Genomic DNA, 26,722 nt, shown 5'->3' on the forward strand with positions numbered 1-26,722 from the left:
TTACAGAATTTTGCAGAAAATTAAAAAAGGGTTTGGAAAATGTTAAAAAGCGCGCGCTTTTGAACATTTTCCAAACCCTTTTTTAATTTTTTGCAGAATTTTGAAAAACAGAATTATGAAAAGCAGAATTTTGAAAAACAGAATTTTGAAAAACAGAATTTTGAAAAGCAGAATTTTGTAAAGCAGAATTTTGAAAGCAGAATTTTGACAAAAGAATTTTGACCCCGGCAGAATTTTGACCCCAACCCTATTTTTAATTCCTTAAAAAGTGGAAGACTAGGGTAAAGACGTGATTTACGACATATTTTTTGAATTACAAGTTTTTGCAGTACCTACTAAAATAGGCTAGATTTTATTGTAATATGCACCACCACAAAATGAAATTTCATATTGGAGCTTTGAATGAAAGATTCCATAGTACCTAGATATTCATAAGAAGTTGCGAAGAACTAATATTAATAAGAGTGTAAAATTGTCTTAAAGTGAAAAAAAAAATAAGAAACTCTTTTCAAGAAAGAGAATTGCTCACTGGTTACTCTGATGGATAAACTCGGGCTTTGGGCTCTGGTTTGGTGAATGTGAGTCCAAACTCCAAACCAAGTAAGCGACCATAAGCGTTACGTTGACGACTGTTGTAATGGCCAAGGATGAAAATTCAGCATTCTTTTGGCCTATAAAAACACACCTTTCCTCTACCAAGCTCATGCATTTATGTTACTATGGTAGGTTGAGATCAGTGTTGTAAAAAATCATTTTCTTTTTAATGCATTGGCTTTTCATCAAAAATTAATTGAACAAAAATAATTATTACAAATATAAAGAATTAGCATAAAAAAACATGTAATGCAACCAAAAATATTTTGCGTTGAAAAAAAAATTCATTCAAAAAAAAATTTCTTATAAAACCAAAAAATTGAAAGTACAATTTTTATTGAAAATTAAATATTTTACCTTAAAAAAAATTTTTATTGCAAATACAAAATTTTCTGAATTGAAAAATAATTTAATACAAAATGTGTGCATTTAATATTTTTTAATTTTTGTTAAATTTGTAACAATTTAGACTATTTTACCATATATTAGCTATTTCCACTATAATATTTAAGCAAAGCTAAATTCAAATAGTCATAATTGTAAGAAATTCAAAAATGAAATGCAAAAAATATATAGGAATATTTTTTTTTTAAATTTCAAATGCATTTTTTTACTGATATTTTTGGTTTAGACCAAAAACGATTACTTTTTGTCTTTTTTTGGCCAAAACCACACTTAACCATTCAACAATCAATTAAGGTCTAGAAATTTAAATTTTAATGTATCTTTCAAGGTAATTCAAAAAGAATTACCGGGGTTTTACTTTTCTGTAGGAAAAAAAAAAAAAACATATGTATAACGAATCTTCTTCTATTTATATTGGGTATTGCAATTCTGTCTTCCGTCTGTCTGTCTCAATATCGATCTACAATAGCTCTAATGTAAATAGATAATTTTTATTTATTTTAAAAGTGCATGAAAATTTTAATGCCAAATTAAATTATATAAAAACTAATGCATATTAATGTTTGACATCTTGTTCATGCAAATACTTTTATATTTTATGCAAATATTCCTACGATGTAAAACAACTATTACAAATGTCATGGTCATGATCACTATGCAACACACTTTTACCTTTGTTCAGTTTTTCAAATTTAAGTAGTAAAGTTGAAACAGACCAAAAAGTTTTCACGACCTTCAACATGCCCATGATAAAATTGAAAACCTTACTGAGTAAAAGCCATCTGACGTAGGATATGAATAGTTTGACTGTGCATTGTACACTATTTGTTGATTTTTCAAAGATTGTAGCTATCAATCATAAAAGTAACCCAGTTGTAAACTTCACTTCTCAACTTTATAGAAGTATTTTTCTTGAAAAAGAACATTAAATTCCAAGAAAATATCTATAAAACTTAATATTTGAGTTTCTAAAAGCTTTCATTGATATGTATTTTTTCCTATGAAAAATCTTTTACTTCAATATAACTGGAATTAGAGTATTTTTTTTCTATCTTAAGCTCATTCCATACCACTCATAGCCACTGTCAGTTTGTCGAACTTACAAAGTAAAATGTTTTTTGGGTAAACTTTTAAGTTCTCAATTCTCAAATCCCTTTCTCGTTCAACAAACATATATACATATAAGAATGTGAAACTTTGATATAATCCTTTTGAACTTCCTCCGCAAAAAAAAAATAAAAAAACTTCCTCCTACTAGGTACTATTTTTCTGATATAGACAAATATACACAAAAAAACAAACAAACATTACTTCGATTTTGCTTTATTTTCTGTTATCACATTCTCTGTCTTCTCGAATTTATAAATTAAATTTAACTTCCGTTATTTGCGACTTTTTCGATCAGTGTCAGTGGGAAATTTTAACTTAACCAAACAAACACTTTGATGAAGAAAAAGAAGAAAAAAAAACTAAGATATACTGAAACCATCATCCTTGGAAAAGTTGTCATGGTATTTTGTCTCCCAAAACCCAACTCTACATTGCAGGCAGCACAAAAGACAACAACTGCAAAATATTGACTATAAGTTTTTGAAGGTTGTTCTTACGATGTTGTAGTATGTAGAAATGCGTTTGTTCAAAGTTCAAGAGGTTTGAAGTTGCCTTACATTTTGTTGTTGTTCTTCAAAGGAGATGGAAAGTAATTTTTTTTTACGTAACTGAGTTATGACCGAAATGGACACTTTTTTTTGCTCCTTTCTTGGTGTCACAGCTCGAAAGTTTTGTGTCCTTCCAAGACAAAGTGTGCACTTTTACGAAAAAGTGTTGTTTTGTTGATGCAGAAATGGGAAACCATTGGCGGTAGTAGCATCACAAAGAAGATATATTTTTGTAGTAGATACCTTAGAAAAAATCAAATTTTTTGTTAAGTAAACTTTTTGACCAGTGTTTCTTATTTTATGCGGTAACATCATTAACAATCCCGTCAACACTGTCACTTGGATAAAAGTTAAGTTATACGTTCTTATAGGTATTTCTATAGATGCGGCTAAACCCCTTTCAACTTTTTGTTTGTCATTGTAAAAGAAGACACAAATTGAAGAAAAAAAAAAGTCATCGATGTGGAGTATAAGTTTGAAGGATGTTTTTTTTTTTGGGTCTTTTATAATTTCCTTTATATGCAATAAATTCAATTCTGTATTCTCTTTTGCGAGAGTCCTGCACTTTTCGTTTTTGCTTCTAATCTTTTGGACTACATGTGGCTTTGAAAGAAAAGAAACTTTGACATGATATATTATGCTTTCACATGCGGCAAGGAGGATTTTTTCTTTGTTTTTCAAGCTAAAGCTAAATTGAATTTGGAGATAAAATATGGAACCATTTTCAAAAGTTCTCGGCTGAAATTGAATTTTGGGTTATTTTTTTGTTTGTATTTTTGTGCATGAGATTGCACAAATGCGTGTTTTGGAAAATTGCAAGGCTTACGAAAAAGTTTACGTCAATGGTCTTATGGAAATGACATAAGAGAAGATGTAAGTTGTAACTTTGTTATCTATTTCCTTTCAAGTTATAATCCTTTTTGAAAATAATATTATCAATATTTACAGGTTTTTTTATTTTAGGCTTAAAAACATTCTGAGTGTTGGTATAAGAATTCTGAAAAACATTTGCAAGGTGAAAGCTGAGAAAAGTGACGAAATCAAATTTTAAGTACAATTTATAAGAGTTTTTTTTATTTAGTAGGTACAAATGAGTAAATAATCGAATTCACACGTATCGGGACCGTTTTCTAATTTAGACTCACTGTTTTCTTCAAAAAAAAAAAACGATCTAAAATGACTTTGAAACAGTTTCATTCATGAAAAGTATTAACAATATTTAAAAATAAAATACTATTCAGCATTCAAATTGAATTTAATTTGTCAGAAAAATCATTTTTAAATGGCTTCCATTTTCGTTTATGGTAGAATTATCTTTTTCTATGAAAATAAATAAACAAACACAAATTTTCATAGGGTAACCACAGCGCCTGATTTCTTTTCTGGGAAATATAACAACAAATTATTGCGCTACATTGCCAATCCCAATTCTGTGAATACAATATTATTTACTCATTTACAATTTTTGATTACTTTTCTACGAAATAAAAAGTAAATAAACGGTTACACATTGTAAAGCTTTTATTTGAATTTTTGCATTTCTTCACAGTAGTTGTGGGTTCAATGAATTTCGGTAGGTAATAAACATTTTTATTTTCATCTTCAATTATTTGAAGAACTAATTTGTTTTATTCAGTCATGGGACCTTGGTCGTATAAACTTGCTCTTGGTTTTTTTTTTATTTTTTTAAATTATTTTTTTTTTTATAATTTTTGGAACAAGTTGAAAAATAAAAATTGCTATTCCATTGATTAGAAAATATTCATCAACATATTTAACCGAAATTTGTCCAGCTTTTTGGTATTAAATTTTCAAAAAAAAAAAGTACCTAAGAAAAAGTCAAAGTATTATTTAAGAATTCAAAAAATAATTTTTTGAAAAACTTGTTTTTTAGCTTTAGCCGTTTTGTAAGAAAAAAAAAATACGATTCTACCTTCATTAGAATTTGATTTTATTTATGATTTTCAAAATAAAATTTTTATCGAAAAATAAATTTTGTTGAAAAATAAACACTCGAAACGGTTACCTATCTGAGAGGTATTCGTTCAAGTGAATTATAAAAAAAAAAGAAGACGGACACAATCCTGAAATTCTCAATCTAGAAAACCAGGAATCCCGAAAATCCAGAAATCCCAGAACCCCGTTAACCCAAAATTTCGAAACCCGAATCCCGAAAATCAAAAATCCTGAAACCAGAAGAATTCCTAAAAGCTTAAAAAAAAACCTGAAATGGTAAAATACACTGCACACTAACAAAAAGTAAATCTTTGGGTGTTTTTATCAATTTAAGACCATTTTTGGATCTACTTTCAATATATATACACTTCAAATCATTTGAACAAAAAATTAATTCAACATTTTTTTCTTTCGCGAAATTTTATTTCGCTTTTGTTTTGAGGTGATATCCTATAAAATATTCATCTGGGCATTTGGCAAAAAAATAACAAGTAGGTAAACATTAATGTTTTCAGCAGTTTTTCAAATTAATTTTAAATGATGCCCATATTTAAAAAAAAATCTTGATACTAAATCTTTTCATAATATTCGAGTTTTTTATAATAGCAAAAATAATAAAAAATTATTAAAATTATTTTTATGTTAAGTGGAGCGATTTAATATAATTCAATTTTAAAGTTCAAGCGACCTCAACTTCAAATTTATAAAGCGTTTCGCCCAGATCTAACTGGTGATTACACTGTCGTACCTGGGCGAAACGCTTTATAAATTTGGAGTTGAGGTCAGTGTTGCCAGAGAATTTTAGAGGCAAGGAGCCGAATTTAAGAAGTCTTGGAGCCAAAAATCGCCAATTTTAAAAACTCATAATATGTATTTTGTACCATTTTTTAAATTTTTTTTTCAAACTTTAAATTAAATTAGATTTATGATAATATAAACAAAAACTATAAGGTTGAATGAAATAAACGCATTTTCCTCATCATGATCAATAACACTGTGATAGTTCGAAAAACCGACAGAGGGCTCTCATATCTACTAAAGATAATTCGAGTATGCTGAACACGATGGCATACTTAGTTTTTCTGGATTAGGTCAAATAAGAAAGATTTTTGCGTTTGAAATTTTGTTTGCACATGCCAAAACTGAGGGTATAAAGCACCATATATTTTCCAATTTTTTATTTTTTATCGATGAAAAATGATGGATAATCTATTTTTTTGGAAGTATTATACGCAAAAGAAGTTATTTGAAAAAGAAATCTGTCGAATAACTATTTAAATAAGTATTTTATCCAAAGAAACGTCGACTTTTCTTTCTCTTTTTCTTACATTTTTTAACTATAAAGGTACAAATGTATGCGAAAACTCAACATTTTTTTGTACACACCTTTTATGTGTTAGTACTCTGGAATATTAAACATATATAGATGTAGATATTTAATTAAAAAATCAAGCATGGTATTTTTTTTTATTTACATTTTTTTTTCCAAAATTCATTTTTCTTTCAATTTGTTTTAAAATTAAAACATATTTATACTATTACTTCCATCTGCATTATATGAGCTTATACACAACACATAATATATTTGTCACAGTCCATCTTTAACTTAAGAGGGTTTTTCACATAAACGAACCCCGTTTAACTGAAGAAAATATTTAAAGATCAGAAAAGTGTTTCAGATAAGCGGGTTTTTCTCTTAAGAGGGTTTCTCTTAAGCGGGTTTTTATGTAATATCAAATTTTGTTGGTAGTATGATGTATGACTATTTCTTTTTTTGAAAATGGAATCTATTCGCAATAATCACACTCGTATGGTTTATCTTCATCGGTTTCCACCACAAAACATGCATGCTTTGTCGGACCATTTGGTACATATAAAGGGCATTTAAAGCATCAGCCTTTTGATTTGGATTTTTAAAGCAGCTGCAGAACAATCATCACTTACAGTTATTTGGTGCCTGTCGCTTATCTGTTTTGACTCCTTTAACGGTCATCTATTTTTTATTTATTTTTTTAGCTACTTGAGCCCATGGGCGTTTTCCCCCTTCCGATCTTACCTGACATTCTAGAATATTTTTTTTTCTTAAGGTTCAAACCTTCAGGATTCATTCTTTCACAAAAGAATACTCTTGAATATACAACTTTCATTATAAAGAATATGTTAAAAACTTTAACTATCTCACGGTTAAAAGTGCAACTTACTTTTAACATAAACGGTAACGATTTGTTGAAAAATCACAAAAGTTGCCGTAACTTTTCGGCGTTTCAACCAAACATGCTCATACTTTCAGACATGGTCGTATATACCAACTTTTTCCACTTTTTCATATTGCAAGTTTTGCCAGTTTTGTTATTTATTTTTTTTTTTTCTTACAAAATCGAAGAAAACGATTTTTCCCACACTTCCCCTACATAAGTATTGCATTTAAACATTTTGTAATTTTTTTATTTTATAAACTAAAAAATTGAAAAAAAAAACAGTGTTTTACTGCTACTTTTTCACTCTTAAGCGTAAAGGTAGGTACTGCCTATTCGTATTTGTAAACAAAGCCATGTTCTATCTTGAAATACAAGATCAAATCGTTGGCACCGAGTGATGCATTTTAATTTAAGTAATACGAAAAATATAAGAAAAATTGAAGAAAAATCGACGTTTTTTTGCCATAAAATAATGATTTTAAATGTCATTCAACAGATTTTTTTTTCAAATAACTTCTTTTACGAATAATACTTCCGAAAAAATAGATTTTCCATCATTTTTCATCGATATAAAATCAAAAATTGGAAAATATATGGTGTTTTATACCCTCAGTTTTGGCATATGCAAAAAAATTTCAAACGCAAAAATCTTTCTTATTTGACCTAATCCAGAAAAACTAAGTACGCCATCGTGTTCAGCATACTCGAATTATCTTTAGTAGATATGAGAGCCCTCTGTCGGAAAAAAAAAGTTCCATTTTCGAACACAGTGTAATTATTGCTGTGTTTAATTTTCCTCGTGATCCAGATCAGATCATTGTATTTATTTGGGAAACAGTAACAAAACAAAATCCTCCGTTTGTTGTAAAGCTAATAAAAACAATGATCTGACCTGGATCACGAAAAAAATAAAACGCATCTACTATTGCATGTTTCGTCATGGAATTGACTCAAATATCCATTTCATTTCAAAATGTTTTGTTAGTTCTAAGTATTGTGATAAAATAGACAGCCAACGAGTAGAAGAAGATTAAGATCTTCTTCTACTCGTTGGCTGTCTATTTTATCACAATACTTTTTAAACTAAAAATCGGTGTTCTAATCTTCTAATTGATGAGCTCAACAATTTTTTATAGGAACTCGATGACGGGGATTGTAAAAAAGTGGAAACAAAATATTTGAATAATATGGAAGTAGGTAAATTCACAATTGCGCTATTCAGCAAGATGTCAGATTCTACTTCGAAGAAGTTGAGTTAAACTTCGAAGACTTTTAAGGTGTGATCATAATAAAATATAAATAAATCAAGTTCTTTTATTATAAAAGTTTTTAGTTTTGAAAGAGCCAAAAATCGCCAAATTGAAAACTTAAGGAGCCAAATTTTGATAAATCTGAAATTAGAATTTGAAGGAGCCGGAGAAAACTTGAAGGAGCCGGTATGGCTATAAATAACCGGTCCTGGCAACACTGGTTGAGGTCACTTGAACTTTAAAATTGAATTCGAGTTTTTTTTTTTAAGAAAATACTTTTAAAATTAAAAAAAAATTTTATTTCAAATTTAACAGAATTTAAACGGATTCATTTGATTTTAATTAGAAATCTTGTTACTTTAAGTAGATGGGATTTAAAGTAAGCATCATGTTATTTTAAAGCGCCTAATTTTCCTCCATACAATGATTTTTTTAGTGATATAGAACAATGTGTATGTGCAATACCACCGATGATGGAACGCATTCCATGCCCTTTTCAATGGCTGCCATTTTTTTGTAAGATCATTTTATTTTAAATGCCTTCACTTCACGTTATAAATTAATTTCCGTTAAAAACCAAATTATTTTTATATTTTGCTATAAAACATGCATTGTAATACATTAAAAGTGACAAAATAATTTTTGTCAACACAAAACCAAAGTTTCTTCAACCAAATATAACAATTTAACTTGCCCTCTAGGTATCTATACTAAATATTATCTTCTTATAATAAACCCTTATGGCAACGTTTAAATTGCTTTTATGTATTGAACTTGAACACCATCATTCTCTTAAGTAGCATTTATACGACCAATAATATAGGCGCCGCGGCCGGTTATATAATGTTAAAATTATTTTATCCTTTGATCCACACAGTCAATAGCGGCGGTAGTAAGCCCAGTAGGCTTATTAATGGTGATGACAATCAAAAAGAGACTTCTAGGCATTTAAGCGTATTAAAACTTTGTCAAAGCAAATTGATTAATGTCAATATAATTTCATTTATGTAAATACTTAATATTATCTCTGTCTCTTTAACTTTTGTAAAATCATTCTTTAAGGATTGAAAGTAAAAACTGTTTAAAACTTCTTAACTTCTGTTAGATTAAAGCGAGAAAATTCAAATTTAAGTGAATAAAATAAAAAATCAAGAAACTATAATTAAAGCACTCACTGACTTTTTTTTTAAATATTAATTATAGTTCAACGAAAGATTGATTTATTGGATTCATTATAATTCAATATGTTCAAATTTGATTTACTTTTTACACAAATTCGTGAACAAAATTAAACATCAATCTGCATCTGTAACTGCATACAAATTAAATGATATAATTTACGATACTCAAATGTTTGTAAATTAAAAAAAAAAAAAAATACAAAAAAATATAAGTAAAATGCAATTAAGTGGTTGTAAGCCATGAAAAATGGCATAGTGTAATCTTAAAATCATGTAATAAAGTAAATATAAGCGAGAATATCATATGAATTGCAGGCGTAACTCCAATGTAAATTACCAAACAAAATGGAAAATATACATCTTAAAAAGTGTAATTAAATTACAACAACGCGAGCGAGTATAAATTTTCATTTCGAAATGGTATAGCTGGAGAGTCAACTTACTGTGCTATCAGAGTCGACAATCCTTCCAAGTTTAATTCACTTAGTGGTCTGGTGTGGAAAACATTAATTTCACAACGATCCTTAGGCCGTGAACATTATCAACTCTGTTGAGCTTTGTCACACAAAGTATCGCATAGATGTTGTCGGTTTATTACTTTTCAAGTTGTTTTTTTTTTTTTTCGAGCTGAATGCCTTAATTAATGATGTTTTGCAGTTCATTAAAGCGATGGCGGTAGAGATATGGCAATGGTGGTAAGACAATTTTACAATTCTCATGAGATCATATTTTTAAATCAGTGGTTTAAGATAAACCAAAAAAAAAAAAACAAAACATAATTTATATATGTAAATTATCGTTTTTGTAATAACAAAACACATGCGGGTTGATTTGAACATCATACTACTCCATAACCTAACTTATACACATGAATACGTATAAACAAAAAGGATTTTTGTAATAGATTGAACCACCAAGGACCACTTTGACTTTAGAATTTTAATTAAACTTAAGATTAATGTTGTTCTATTTAGAGGAGATGGAGTTGTGTGGAGGAAGGGAGCAATTAAGCCGCTTATGGGAACATTTCGGTGAAATAATTGAAATTGAAATAAAACTGTTACAAGTGTGTAACAAAGAAAGTGTGAAGGATAAATTTGTAATTAATTATAGTAGTTTTGTTTTTTTTTTTTCTCACAAAGAAGTTTTAAAAAGCCATTTATGTACACTGAGCTAAAATCCACCATAAAACAACATAAAATCAATGAAAACCACATTGATTTAACTATTATTCGGAATGATTTTGCGTTGTAGATGAACATTTTAAAATCAAAGTGGTAAAAAGGTAAATTTTTGATGGTTTCGTATCTTAAAGTCACATAAATCAAAGTAGTTCATTTTTGAAACAAAGACTTTAATTCATTTTGTCCCTTAGTGTAGGTATAGATGAACTGAATATTGAAAAAAAAAATACATACAAAATCAAACTTTTCTTGATTTAAAGTATATTTAGCAACGCACATTATATAGAAAAATCAACATTTTAAATAAAATTGAGTTAAAAATGCTTTCAAAATCGTTAGAGCGGACAGACGGACTTTCGAGATCCACTTTTTTCGCTTGCTCAATGATTGTAATATGTAGTTATCATGTTTGATTGTTACTAGTATTTAAATTTTTTTTGTACGGATGGCATAACTTGATATAATAGTGTAGGAGATAGGACACTTTTTACAAAAGTCAAAATATTAAATTTTTTTTAATATAATAACACTGGTCAACAAGGTTTTTGCCACAACAACCAAAATATACTTTTCTAGTAGTTTTTGATGTGCTGAACTCGAAGTCAAAAAATTGTTATTAGCCTCCGTTTTTGAAATATTACCGTTAGAAACTGTCAAAAAACGTCAATTTGGCTGTTTTCGAGGCTATGTTTTTATGTGGGGTAGTTCATTTGTAACGTTGCCTATAAGAACTGGTTTTATTCTTTCAAATAATATTTAAATCTTTCTGATATCTCTATTAATGCCCGAGATATTTAAAATTTAAGTAGCGGTCTTTGAATCAGAAACAACACAGGCCAACCAATTTAAACTTTTTTTGCCACAAGAACCAAAATAATTATTTTCTGAAGGTTTTTGGGTTGCTGAGCTCGAATCCGCAATCAGAAAAATTCTATTTGCCTTCGTTCTTGAAATATTACCGTTATAAAATGCAAAAAAAGTTTTTTTTTTGTATAACGGTAATATTTCAAGAACGGAGGCTAATAGAGTTTTTCTGATTGCGGATTCGACTTCAGTAACCCAAAAACCTTCAGAAAAGTATATTTTGGTTCTTGTGGCAAAAATTCTGTGACCAGTGACTTAAACTTAGATTAAGTTTAGTTTCTCTTTGGCTTATTAATTGAAACTTAAGATATCTCGAGCAATAAAAAAGATATCGGGAAAATTTATACAGTTTTTGAAAGAAAAATATCTGTTCTTATAATCATCGTTACAAATTTGTTTATAATAAATTACCCCACATAAAAACAGAACCTTGAAAATAGCCAAAATGACGATTTTTAGCATTTTATAAAGGTAATATTTCAAAAACGGACTTCAGATTCGGATTCAGCACTCCAAAAACTACTAGAAAAGTATATTTTAGTTCTTGTGGAAAAAAAAAGTTAAATTTTGATGACCAGTGTAATTGATCTTTGGTATTTTTTCTTGAAAAAAGATCCATTTTTGCACCTTAAATACAGTTTTTGACGTGATAATGTCTTATAAATCGATGAACCAGGGTAGCATCCATGAAAAGTGACATTTTCTCAAAGTAAACTATTAAAAAAATATAAAAAATTATTGAAAAACACACGGTTAAAAATTCTGGAGTATTTTTTAATACAGCTCTTGTATTAAAGCAATTTTCAATACAAAAAATATTACATTTTAATTTCCAAAATATTAAAATTATTTTTAATCTTTTTTGTATTAAATTTCATTTCATTGGGTTAAATTCTAATCTTGTATTGAATTTTAATACCGCTGTACTAGATTTTAATATTTTTGTATTATATTTGAGTATATTGTATTACATTTTAATATAATAATTGTATTCAAATATAATACAAATTTATTAAAAACTAATATAAAAAGTATTAAATTGTAATACGAGAATATTAAATTTTAAGCAAACGTAAGCAGCCACAGTACACATAATAAGGTAATATATTCCGAACGTTGTCAAAATTTGTTTGTCAAAAATGGGCACCAATCTGTCAGGTCGGCCTTTAATTTTTATATTTAAATCGCAGTAAACAGGAAATTTGTTTTTGTTTTAATTTAAAATGTCATTTGAAAAAATTATAAATTAAAAAATAACAAATTTCCTTGTGTTTCTTCGCGGAAAATGGTGAATAATTGTTCACAAATTAGTGGTGTGCGTGTTTTTTCGGTTTTTGTGCGTTTTTTGTCGGTAAATAAAAGAAATAAGATTTACGGTAGCTGACATATTTCGCCAAATATTCATGTTTTGACAATTTGGCGACCAATGTCAGTTTGGAAGATATTACCTTTTTATGTGTACTGTCAGCAGCAGCCATTTTCAAAATGAAAAAAATCTATTGTTTGAGGTACCTTTTCTAAAAAAAATATAATTAATATTTGTAAATTTGTACTAATTTTAAGGCGCTTTGTGTTTTTTCGAAGCAAAATACATACATTGCAGATGAATTTTTATCGGCAATAAGATTTTACATGCCGCAGTTTGTGAAACAAATAAAATAGAGACAATAATATCACCATTATTATATTATTTTCAATAATAAATTTAGGAAAAGAATACATATTATTAACTTTAAATACATTTGGTATTGAATTGAAATATTTTTGTATTTTCTTTTAATAAAATTCTTATTAGAAATTAATATGAAAAGATTAAATTTTAATATGCAATAATTGAAATTTAATACATTTGGTATTAAATTCTAATATAAACTGTACTATTTTTTAATACAACTATATTACATTTTAATACATTTTTTATTAACTAAAAAATTTTAATATTTGTCTTGTATTAAATTGTTTACGGTCCAAGAGAGCCCCAGGGGGACCTACAAACTAAAACTTAAAATTTTGTATAACAACATTGAATAATGTACTAAGATTACTGTATAATTACATCACATTTAAACAATAAAATACTTATTTTCCCCTTTACTCTTAATGTATGTACATATGTATATTTTGTAGATACAAACTTACTATACGCCTCAGATCGAAAAAATAAAAATGGGTACCATAAAACCCATTTTATCAAGAAATACAACCTTCTAATTTTAACGATTGTACTCTAATACTCTATGTCCTTATTCCAAATTTACGGCTGTTTACATCATGTCTATCTATTTCGAAAAGCTAAAATTGCAACAAAGTAAAGGAACAATAACTGCAACAAAGCAAGTTAAATTTCCTACTAAATATCCTTTCCCATATGCACGTACAATGTTTATTATTTAAACATAAAAGTCTAAACATATAATTTCACGAGATCAATATTGGATTCCACAATACATATAACAGCCCTATAAATATTTGACTGTGTTTTCTCCCTAAATATATGCAAAATCAATCCAAAACAAATTGCATGCTATCAGCGCTATCGACACCTCAAAAGATATACCACAATAAAATCGAAATGCTACCATCATTATGCACTGATACTTTACCAATCACATTATACCAAACATCATTCTTCGTCCGAATTCGTTATTGGATCGAATTATATAGACCATTTCCCTTAATCTAATTGCATTACTCTAATCAACTCATTTTTCCCCATCAGCACAGTATACCTACTTTTTGTTTTGTTGTTTGATTTCTCTTCTAATTGTTCGGAAAGATAATAAAATAAATCGTCTCGTGCGTGTCCGTGTCGGTTTTAATACAAAAAAGCAATCCTTTTTTGTCGTGGTTGAACTTTTATGTTTCTATTTCATAATAAAAGTTTACTCTCAGAATGTGAGATGACCTATCATTATTTTGTGATATGAAAATAAAACAAAAAAAGACATAAGAATGAACCTCCCGCCTCCTCCGCCTTAATCATAAAAGGCATTTCTTTTATTTCTTACACATTGGAAAAGAAACAAGTCTATCCGAAATCTCCCACTGCCCCCACCTTTTGTAGTATACCATCATCAATTCTATGATCAACTTGGATAAAATGTAACAAGGGCGCCAGAAGCTAAAAGGGTCTAACAATCGTTACCAACGCTGATTGCTTTTACAACACAACCAGGCAACAAAAAGGATACAATTCTCAGTCCCTAGCACATCATCTATAGACCCTCGGGTGACCAAAATCAAAATGCGTCACGGAAATAAAAAGAAAAACAATAATGAATTGCAGCTCCCTTTTCATACAACCATTTCCAGGCACTTCAGAATGTAGTAGAAGAAGAGAAATAGAGTTTTCTCAACACAACACAACTTGACTTGAAGAAAAATATTTCTTGCAAAAATATCACGTCCTATATTCATTTATCAAAGCCGAGACAATTGCAAAAGTTTTCCTTCTTTTCAAATGATGCGAGGGCGAAAGGAGGGTTTTTCAACCCCCAACCCCTTCTCCCCTCCTTCGACAAAGAAAGAGCATAACAATAAATGAATTGTGCCAAAAACTTAACCCACATACAATTTCAACAAACCACTATGCTGCCATATAGCAGTCATTCGTCTAAACGGGACAAAACGGGACGAGGCAAGGGAATTAATTAAATTTTCATTGATTTCCTTGCGAAATTAGTTGGTTATTGAGAATATAAGTTCAAAATTGTTTAACAACGATTCGTTTTTCTACTATACGCAAGCTATTTAACTCATTCCAAAAGATCCCATATAATATCCTTTTCAGACTTTTTCATGAGAGAGAGTTTCTTGTTTATCTTTTTGCCAGACTTTTTGTTCTTTCCACCAACCTTTAGCACTTAATGTTTTTATTATAAGAAATGGAGAGATATTTCCATTCTGCCTTAGTAGGCAGAAAATGAGTTTTTCTTTTTTGGTGTCGGACTACGGAGAGACCTAAAAGTCAGCGAAACTTTAAGATTTTCTGAAAAAGATGTTAAGGATGCGGGATAGAAAATACAAAAAAAAAAAAACTTCTTTAACGGTTTTCTTTTGTTTTTGTTGCTTGAGAATATAATGATAAAAGAAAAGCTGACCCTTAATAAGGGTTTTCCATTATATTTAAAGATATGGCTTGTTATCATTTCTTTTGATATCTGCCACGCAATTTTTGTGTCATGGTTTTTGACCTTTTTATTTTTTTTGGACTTTAAATTGCAAAATGGGAAAAAAGTTATTTCTTATGACCTGCTAGAGTTGGAGTATCTAGATTTTTGAGTGTTTTTTTTGGACTATGATTTCATGGAATTGAAAAAAAAATAGCTAATTACAAGATAAGGTTTGTTTAGAAGAAGGAGATAAATATCGGGTCGTCTTATCTAATTCTGTGGTAGGTTTTATTAGTTCTTTTAAAATTTTATTGATGTCATTTATTGATATTTTAAGAAAAAAAAAACATGTTTTCGGGTCAGTTACAAAAATCATCTGTTTTTATTGATATTTTTTGTTTTAAATCGAACAAAAAAAGTGAAAGGGTTTTTAGAAGGGATTTAATACTGCTGTATTTAGTATTAACTCATTCGAAGAAGTTCTATTTCATAAAAATAATGCAAAATTAAGTTATTTATTTTTTAAATCCATTTAGTTCACATTAAATTTGACTTTGCGGTACTTTAAAATTTAAGTCCTAGAGAAAAAAATTTTTAATATTTTTTTAAAAATATAAAATGTGTTAACTCATTTGTGTCAATGTAAAAAGATCACAATATCTAATATTAGAGCTATACCAAAGGAACATTAACCATAGTGTGGTCCACGTTATAAGGCAAAAAAATAAACCATATAATTCATTAGTTCCCCACGCATTATTTTGCTACAGACATCAATACCAACACATGCTGAAAGTTTTAGCCCTCAAAAGTAAAAGGAAGAGGGCGCTCATCAGCTTTGGAATATTAGACTTTGTTACCCTTACCTTACCCTTAATATCTGATTATATTGTATTAGGACTTGGCTTGAGGTTGGAATTTGGCTTAAACATGATAAGCACGCATGTTCCCGACAACCATGTAAATGATTTTCATGTTTCTTTGGTTTTGAGTCACTAGCTCGTATTTCATTGATTAATTCTGTTTTGTTTACTTTAAGCAAAAAATACTTACAGACGAATTTAAATGAATAAAAATTATTATCTGTGAAAATATCACTTAACTATTGGTTTTTTATGAAAAACTTTACCACATCATAACTTAATCCACTTGATAAATCAAAACAAGAGTTAATTACTAGGCATGAGGACCCAGCTATAACAGCATGTGAGCAAAAACTTTGATCCTGTTGAGCGCCCAACTTACACTTCACCTAAAAAGCTGAATTTTCACGTGTGTAATACAAAACACATATGCAACCAATTTTTGAGTGGGGAACAACGAAAATGTAAAAACCAAAAAATGTAAAAACCAACCATAAACTAACATCCCACTTTCTTTAAAACTTTATAGAAGCTTTTAGTAGCTTCTTAAATGCTTATAAATACTGAAATGTATGGACAATGGAATTGAAAGTAAAATATATGGGAAAATATAATTTCGAAAAAAATGAGTTATTTGTTCGTTTGTTCTAGGCCTTTTATTTATTTTTGGTATTAAATTTAACAAAAGTTGAAAACGTCGACAAAAAAGTCGACTGAAGTCATTCAAAAGAGTTACAATACAAGCAGCAATTTTTTCACTAGTTTTAGTTCTAAGATTTGCTAAGAGATACTTTCAAACAAACTAAAAAAAATAAGTATTTTTTTCTTCGACTAATATTTATGTTACCTATGAATAATGTACCTAAACTTTCGAATTAAATAATTTACAAAATTATTTAGTTTTAGAAAAGAATTGTTTTATTTTCCACATATTAAACTTTAAAAAATGTAAAATTACGGTTTTATTTCGATATCACTAGTTAACAAAATTTAACTTTTTTTTTGCCACAAGAACCAAAATATACTTTTCTAGTAGTATTTGGGTCAGAAAAATTTGATTGGCCTCCGTTTTTGAAATATTACCGTTATAAAATTCTAAAAAAACGTCATTTTGGCAGTTTTTGAGGTTCTGTTTTTATGTGGGGTAATTCATTACAAACAAATTTGTAACGGTTATTATAAGAACATATATTCTTCTTTCAAAAACTGTTTAAATTTTCCCGATATCTCTTTTATTGCTCGAGATATCTTAAGTTTCATTTAATAAGCCAAAGAGAAACTAAACTTAATCTAAAGTTCGAGTAACTGGTCAAAGAATTTTTGCCACAAGAACCAAAATATACTTTTCTGAAGGTTTTCGAGTTTCTGAACTCAAATCTGCAATCGGAAAAATTCTATTAGCCTCCGTTCTTGAAATATGTATAACCGTTATAAAAAAACCCTTTTTTTGCATTTTATAACGGTTATATTTCAAGAACGAAGGCTTATAGAATTTTTCTGATTGTGGATTCGAGTTCAGAATCCCAAAAACCTTCAGAAAAGTATATTTTGATTCTTGTGGCAAAAAAAGTTTAATTTGGTTGGTTGGTGTTGTTTCTGATTCAAAGACCACTACTTAAATTTTAAATATCTCGGGCAATAAAAGAGATATCGGAAAGATTTAAACATTTTTTGAAAGAATAAAACTTGCTCTTATAGGCAACGTTACAAATTTATTCATAATGAATTACTCCACATAAAAACATAACCTCGAAAACATCCAAAATTACGTTTTTGACATTTTCTAACGATAATATTTTAAAAACGAAGACCAATCAAATTTTTCTGACTTCAGATTCGGATTCAGCACCCCAAAAAATACTAGAAAAGTATATTTTGGTTCTTGTGGCAAAAACCTTGTTGACCAGTGTATTTAGTCATTGTACCTCTTAATCATGATAAGAAATTGAAAGAGCTGAACAACATTGGCAATTTTTTTGCAAAAGTACAAACGTAAAAACTTTTTTGATATCTCAGTTATTAATATTTCAAGGGAAAAAGAGTAAAAAAGGTTTCATAAAACAGCTTTGAGCGCGAACAAAAATTAGCTTTGTAAATAGTGTTTGGTTTAGCGTTGAATTTTTCAAAAAAAAAAAAAAAAAAAAACGATTTCTAAGCGAGAACTAGACAAGATAAAAAAAAATAGAAATTACCTAACTAAAAATATTGATGAATTAAATAACCAATTCGTGCAAGAGTTTTTATTGCTGATTATTATGATTTCTTGACATAAAAGAATACAAGAGCCAAAAGTGCTACTAAATCCATTGGTGCATTTCTGAGAAAACGGCAACACTGGTCGGTTTTCAGTTTTTTTGATTTAACTCGAAAACTAAGCCTAACTTTGAAATGGTTCAAAGACACTTTTCATACTAAATTAATTGTGAATAAGTCTGTTCTTAGACATTTTTGGTTCAAATGAGTAAAAATGGAGCTAAGAAATAAAAACGGCACCGACCTCTTTTCCAAGATGGCGGCTGTTCCCGATGTCCTATCATCCCAAAAACTTCACTTTTACGATAAGGACATACACCCAAACCCAGTTCCATGAAAAAAATTTGTCCCGCGAAAAATGCAATTTGATTTACTAATTTGCCTGGGATCTTTTGTTTAAAACTCATTTGAGTATTTTTTTTCGTTTTTCAAGAGAAACTTTTCGTTGGTCGCTGATTTTACAAGAATTGTTTTTCTGGTCATTGAAAACAATAAACGAGTTAGTATTAAATGTTGTTCTATGCAATAGACCAAAGCTAATGGCTCTCCGTCTATCCATTCGATCTGTATTTATAAAAATGCACATACACAAAAATTGAACACAAGGCCATAATGATGCAAATAAATTTTGTTGTTTGTCATAATTTTTTTTTTTTTATTTTTAGTATTTAAAAAAAACTGCCCCCTCTCCAAAACGGAGGGAGATAGACCCCCCTCCCATAGTCAACAATGATTGTATTAAACCCGTACTTTCCCCTCAAATGTTTCTGTTTTACTTGAGTAAAACTAAAAATCGGAACAAAAGCTATATTCAAATGGCCATGCTTCGGTTAATTTTCAATGAAAAAAATTAGTGAGCCCAAAATTTTGAAGGAAACCCCTAAAAAATACACAGCACGCAAACTCCTGGATAAAATTTATTAATTTTGTTCCTAAAAATGTTCCAAAATGTGGACCTCTGAGCTCAATATTTGCAAGTTAGGGACAGAAAACAAAAAACTTATAGCCCCCGTTTTTCGTATTATTAAGGTTTTTTAATTTGTTTTTTAATTCTAAAAAGTTTTCTAACTACTGTTCCGAAAAACTGAGGTCGTTAAATTTGTATTTTTAAAGATATAGCTTTCGAACCTTTTATTTTACAAACTCAAACAAAAAATGTTCTTGTTTTTGTATTCTTAATTTTTTGGATTAAAATTTATAACATAATTATGATTGAATTTCAGTGTTTTTCAGCAAGAGTGTTAACTTGAACATGCACTTTCCGAGTACATCGTGATGTTTTTCACATTTTCAAAAATTACCATAGGTTTCCCTTTCAAACACTCTTACAGTGTCACATTTTCTTGTTTTGACAGTTCGTTAAGCTACAAAGTTTTATAATATTTAAAAGCTTTGAGGTGCTTGTTCTTTTTATTAATTTTCTTCTCGTATTTCCTAATGCTATTCTACGTTTTTGACCTATAACTACGGTGACCATATTTCTAAAAGTGAAACCCGGGACCAGTAAAAAATTTGTTGGATCGTTTTGAAAACATTGGTTTTTCAAAAAAAAAAAAAAAAAAAAAAAAAATGAGATTTCACGAACATTCTCGTTGAAATCATTAAAGTCGTTTACGAGGAAGTCAAAAATCAAGAAAACGGTTTTATAACAGGAACTGTTAATAACTTCTGAAAAAATTTGTTTTATCAAAATTGTGAGAGCTGTTTTTTAACATTTTAATTTTATTTTAAATGATTTTGAAATTTTGTAATATTGAATTCAACCGTCCTGAAAAGTTTTGAAATTTAGCTGTGTTCTTTCTCTTTCATTATGTTGTTCGTTATGCCAAAAAAAAATTTTCTGGTGTAGCTTTCCAACCTGACAAAAACAAGCTGGAATTAAATTATATAATTGATTAAAAAAACTTTTATTTTCCAACCACTGTTTTCTTGTTTTTCGTACAAAGTAAATAAAATTTTGAATACAAAAATCAGAGAATGTGGGAATACGGGACAATCACGGGACAAATTACAAAATACGGGACACTTATACGTCCCGGGTTTCCTAAATAAAAACCAGGGACAAGCTATAGAAATACGGGACAGTCCCGGGTAAACCGGGACGGATGGTCATCGTACCTATAACAGAGCTGTTCGTGAAGTGCGTATTGGAAATTAAGTTTACCTTTAATTTTCGTTTTTAGTGAAACTGCCATTGGATTTCTGAAAGACTAATCACAGTGAGCCTGAACAGGTTTAAGGTTGACCTAAAATGACGACAAAAACTAAAGATGAGACTTTGTTCCTGAAGGCCTCAGCAATAATAATCCGTTTTTACCAAAATCGGATTAGCTTCCTTTTTCGAGATACCCCCCGTAAACGTGTTTTTTTCGAGAAAAATTCATATCAACGCAAGGCTCGAGTACGATAACTTAGTCGCCGAGAATTGAAAATGTTTTTTAATAGAGGTATTCAATACAATCATTTTTTGTTATGAGAGGGAGGGTCTATGTCCCCCCCTTTAGGCGGGAGGGGCAATATTCTAAAAAAATCAAACAAAAAATTATTAAAAAACAATGGCAACACTTACAGTTATGAATGATAATTTTTTCAAAAGCTAGAATTGTACACTTATTTATAGTTTTTAAATCAAGTTATTTTAATCAGTTATTTTCGAAATAATCGATTTCAAAGTCAGAGGAGATGTAGAAGCTCAAATAAAGGAAGTAACTAAATTTTATTGCCTCAAAGTAAAGTAGAAGATGGAGCAGTCTTCTAGAAGACTCAATCGGTTCATGAGCGCTAACGAATAATGACTGAATTCTAATCTGAATATAACTAAAGCTATACATGATTGCGTAAGTGAAAACATCAATTTAAAACTAAAAAATGCTCTTTAAACCAATATTATTTATAACATTTTACCATTTTAATCAAAAATGATGGGATCAAATTCTATAAAAATGCAAAAATTCTTAGCAGTTTTCAAATTTCCGGTCAAAAAGTTCACATATATCAAATTATGATCGAGATATATACCAATATTCATCAAAAAATTATATAGATCTTAGTTTTCCCCTAGAATTTAACCCGGACGACTTAAGTTATACCTCCGAAATCGACAATGAATAAAAAGTTTTGTTTCTTTATTTTGTTATTTCCTTATTTGTTTGAATATTCAAATTATAGAGTTTTATTATCTAAACTATTATTAGTTCTATTTTACATAAATTAAAATTATTTAAAAGAAAAGAAAAAATAATAATAAAAAGAAAATCCTACAAACAAGTTCGCTGCTCAACTCTTTTAATTAAATAAAAATAAATTTCCTGGCTAAAACGTTTCCATTTATCTGGTTTTCATGTGTAATTCATAGATTTAGGTGTAAATAGACGTCTTAATGCAACTTTGCGTAGTTTCAGTCACTAAAACACAAGATATTAGAAATGCCTATTTTTCCATAAATTCGTCCTACTACTGTGCGTTGATATGAATTTTTCTCGAAAAAAACACGTTTACGGGGGGTATCTCGAAAAAGGAAGCTAATCCGATTTTGGTAAAAACGGATTATTAATGCTGGGGCCTTCAGGAACAAAGCCTCATCTTTAGTTTTTGTCGTCATTTTAGGTCAACCTTAAACTTGTTCAGGCTCACTGTGTAATGAGAAATGAGTTAATTTTTTGTTTTGATACCTAAAGTTTCGTGTATTCTTTCTAGAGCAGTGGTGGATGAAATCATCTCACAAAAAGTCCTTATAATAAAGGTAATAATTGCATGCTAAGCTATTGACTGGAACATGACCCCAAAACCAGGTGAAATTATACCTACGAAAAACACTCAACCAAATCATCTCATTCTAATACTTAACAGAACAATAGTTCCAATACTCACATTTGAAATAATAGCAAACTGGTTTAATTTCTCAAATGAAACACGCTTCGAGTAATTAACAGATAAAAAGACTAGAAAACGCAATCGGAATTTTCACCTTTCAAAAAAAAAAAAAAAAATAATAATCATACGCATTCTAAGCTTCAGCTGATTCGATTCGGTTCCATTATTTGAGTACCCGAAAATTCTCCATCCAATTAGACACACATGAAGAAGTCGATTGTTTTGCAAGAAGAACTCAGACTCGGACTCCTTTTCTCTTGCCATTGCCAATTTTCTGTATTTTTGTCCTGCATTCCGCATAGACACGTTTCAACGTTTCAATTTTCCACCTGCCAACAATCTTTCCAGAAGCATAAATGAGACTCTCACAATACAACACACATGAGACAAAAATGCACTGAACCCGAATATGGAATGAATGCATGTTGTACTGTGAGGAGAAAAACCTGGACCCCGAACCGACACAGAATAGAGTCGTTCTTATTGTTTAAAATACCTATAAAAGGACAAAGTACCCCAGAAAAGAGTACAAAATGTATACACCTATGTCTACAAAAACTTACCGGATTCATTTAGTGTAGAAGTCTTCTGCATGTGCCGGCAAAAGGCTTCGTATTCACCAGGTGTTGTGTCCGCCGTTGATGGTGCCTTCACGGAGCTCATGTGCTTGGTAAATGCTCCAGCGATAGCTGCTACCCGATCAAATGCAGTTACGTTGATGTGACCATTCGGCAATCTATATAGAATGTGGGCATGAAATAGAAGAAGAAGAAGATACAAGGATAAGAATACAATATTACTTTACAAACACACACACAAAACACACATCATGACTACTGACTATGACTACTGACGACGTACTGACTGCTGTGGAAATTGGAAAATAAACTATAAAGGACAATCGGGAGACCTTCATCTTTTAGCAATAGAAGAAGGATTTTTTTGTTCTTTTTTTCCTTTGTGAATGGGGATTTCATATGCGACGAATGAAATCCCCATTTGACCACTCGGACTTGGACTCGAACTAGCTACTGACGACTGCATGGAGAGAGAGAGAGACCCGACCCGAACCGAAGCCGAGCGTGTGTGCTGAAGTTATGAGAAACTGTAATGGATTTTTCTTGAGGAAACATGTGGCGAACACAAAATTGTTCCTCCATGAAAAAGAATGTTATGCGAAGATAAATTTTCATCAATTACAGTAAAGATAGTATAGAGCGAGCATATCTATCTTCTATTTCTTTTAGAATGTTTTTACCACTTTGTGGCAAGAAGATACAGAAGTAAGAAGAAAACAAAAAATAATACAAAAGGTGATGGGACGTGATATGAAATTTTTCACAAAGCTCTTAATTTTTGTTTTCCTTTTTTTTTTTCTTCCTTTTTTTTGAGTTAATGCTGATTGTAACTTGCATCTGTTGTAAGAAGATATCCCAATGCAGTAGTGGTCAACAAAAACGTTCACATGTTTTGTTGTACATACTCGTATCTAAAGGATAAAACAATGTGCCATGAAATGAAACTTATGCCATGTGCTTTGCTTGGATAAGCCAATGGTAAAAATGGTTAAAGTTACTTTAAAACGTGACCAAGTCCAAATGGTATATCTATGAAGTGAAAAATTTGTTCATTTAAACAACACAAATATAAAATAAGGACAAACAAATTGCATTAACTTTGAGGATAAGAAGGTTTTTTGTGTTGATTTGAGAGGATTGTACTTCTTTTACAAGAATTTAAATTTTAAGCTATATAAAACGTTAAACTTTTGATTCCGGATTTCTCTTATTTATTTGTAATGAAAAATGAAAATTCAACATAAAGTGTTAAATTGGGTATCTTAAAAACAGTGTGAATAAGTTTTTACTGTTCAGGAACAAGTGTGATCTTGCAATACAATAACATTGAATTTAAAAGTTATAATGAGAATGACATTTTGGGAGGAGCAATTTCCGAGAACGCAACAGAAGACCTATTTGAAACGCGAAAAACCGGCTCGTGTAAGGGGATTTAATTTAATTCAGTTCCCCGAAATAGATATTGTAACAACCGACACATAGGATTTTTATTTTCAATGTAATATACATTATTTCCTTTACTAAATTGAGTTACACAACGAATAATTTTCGTTTGAAAAATGTCTGTAAACATTTTTTTTTTGTGAGAAAAATTATAATTAAGTAGAAGTAAATAAGAGCCCCAATAAAAAACAAGTTTGTCTGTAGAAACGAAAGTAAACCACTATTTCTCACGAACTTGCTCTTATATTGCAAAGGACCTTTAAGCTAGCTAACCACAGGAAATTAAAGATTTCGGTTAAGTTGTGAGAAAAAAATGAAAAAGAAAACAATAGCAAAACATTTTCTTTATATTTTTGTACGAAACTTTTTTTTTAATATCTGTGTGCAAATCTTGAATAAAATGTTTTTTTTTCTTAAAAAATGAATTTTTTTCATTTAAAAATATAAACGATTTACCAAAAATGAATGGCAACGCCATATTTCCACTATTCGAATTTTTGGAGTTATACTAAAAGCATATTTTTAAAAAACACTTGAATCATTACATTCATTGCACAAAATTCAATCAAAATTTAAGAGCTGTTTTTGAGATAATTGCTTGACCTCGATAATATATTGGAGTGATGCACAAAGAATAGGTAGATTAAAAACCTTGCCTTTGAAATCGAGTAAAAATCATCGGTACAAAGTTTCAAATAAATCAATTTATCAAAGTTTTAGCATGAGAAGAATTCTTGCACTACAAAATTTTACGCATACACCACAGTGACCCGTAAATCATAGAATTTATTATTTAGAGCTATTTGCTGTTACGAAACTTAAGGATTTAAGTTCTACATAAAACTTTATGAGACAATATGGCATTAAATTTGCATTTTTAAACTTTTTTTTTCCAAAAAATTATATAAAAACATAATTTTTTTAATCAGCTCTAAGGATTTTGAAAATTATATTAAGTCTTTGTATCGCCTTCTTTAGTTCAATAAAATGCCCTTTTTATTTTATTTATATTTATAACAATGTATTTCGAGAAAATTCCTCATCTTCATGGTTTAAATAAAATTAACATGGGTAAAGCCTTAAAAATTTATTAGTAAATTAAATCAAGTGAACTTTTTTGGAGCACATATACCTAAAACATATTTAATGTTTTATTCTTATTTGTTTTAAATTTACATTTACGAAATTCTTCTTAGGGCCAATTTGTCAATAGTCAGTTAAACAGTCCGTTAGAACTTATTCCCCAGATAGAGAATAAGAGCAGAATTCATAGTCGTCACTCAAGTTGAGAAATATCTTAAGCACTCGCTCAAGCGAATCCTTATTCATAGTCTTCACTGGAGTCGAAATTTTTCTCAAGTGAACCTTTGAGGAGGCTTTTTTACTTGAGGAAACGCTTAAGTTTTTTTTCAGTCAATTGACATTGCGAGAGTTTTTTTTTTTTTTGTATTTAACAATTGAAATTTGTACTTATTTTATAATAAAATAAATGAATCGCGAATATTTGTTTGAGTTTATTTATTTCTAAATATTGTTTAATCGCGACAAATCAAACCGAAGTTGAATTATTAAAAAAAATGTTTATTTTTTATGACAGTTAATTCAAATCAGTCAAATTTTCGAGTTTGAGAAAAAATTTTCCTCAAGACAAGATTTTTCTTTACTCAAGTGACAGCCTTATTTTCAATTCCCTTGAGCGACTGCTTGAAATATTTCTCAACTTACTGGAGTTGAGATAAATCTTAACTTGAGTAACGACTATGAATTCCGCTCTAAATCAATTTTTCAACGAGCAGATACATATATGTAGCTTATTCATAGAAATAAAACTATCTACTTCTTTTAGAGACGAATAAAAATTATTCTAAATAATAATCTCAACAAAAATATTGTGTCAATTGTTAAAGCTGTTTTGAAAGAAATTTTGATAAAAAATACAGCAGAGCAAATTAAACAAAAACAATTATGAATAAAAATGACGTTTAATTTTGATTATTTTTGAATTTGACATTTTTTTTTTTTGTTATTGGGCACATTCAGAAAATGGGCACGTTCAGGAAATATTAGGGACTAGATATTTAGGCTACGTCATTTTCTGAACGAAAATAAAGGTAAATTGACTAAATTTAATTGGATGTCAAATATCGAAACTTACCTAAGATTTTTACAGATCGCAGACACCAAATTTCACTATTCTTTAATAAATAAATAATATAAATTATAACCGATAAAGCACTTTTTACTCGTTTTTCAAACAAATAGATTTAATTTTGCTTACGTAATTCATTATTTAAAAACAATCATCTGTCA

At 29.2% G+C, this 26,722-nt stretch overlaps 1 protein-coding gene across 1 annotated transcript in view; it reads right to left on the bottom strand.

Annotated features, from left to right (window-relative positions):
• The window catches only part of LOC129907400 (ras-GEF domain-containing family member 1B), a 281,991-nt gene that overhangs the window by 60,022 nt on the left and 195,247 nt on the right, over positions 1 to 26,722 (bottom strand). Inside the window, exon 11 of the mRNA XM_055983580.1 lies at positions 22,955 to 23,127. Within this exon, the coding sequence (XP_055839555.1) occupies positions 22,955 to 23,127 (173 nt within the window). The remainder of the gene's footprint in view (positions 1 to 22,954; positions 23,128 to 26,722) is intronic.

Source organism: Episyrphus balteatus, chromosome 1 (genome assembly GCF_945859705.1).
Source record: "Episyrphus balteatus chromosome 1, idEpiBalt1.1, whole genome shotgun sequence".
Taxonomy (NCBI): domain Eukaryota; kingdom Metazoa; phylum Arthropoda; class Insecta; order Diptera; family Syrphidae; genus Episyrphus; species Episyrphus balteatus.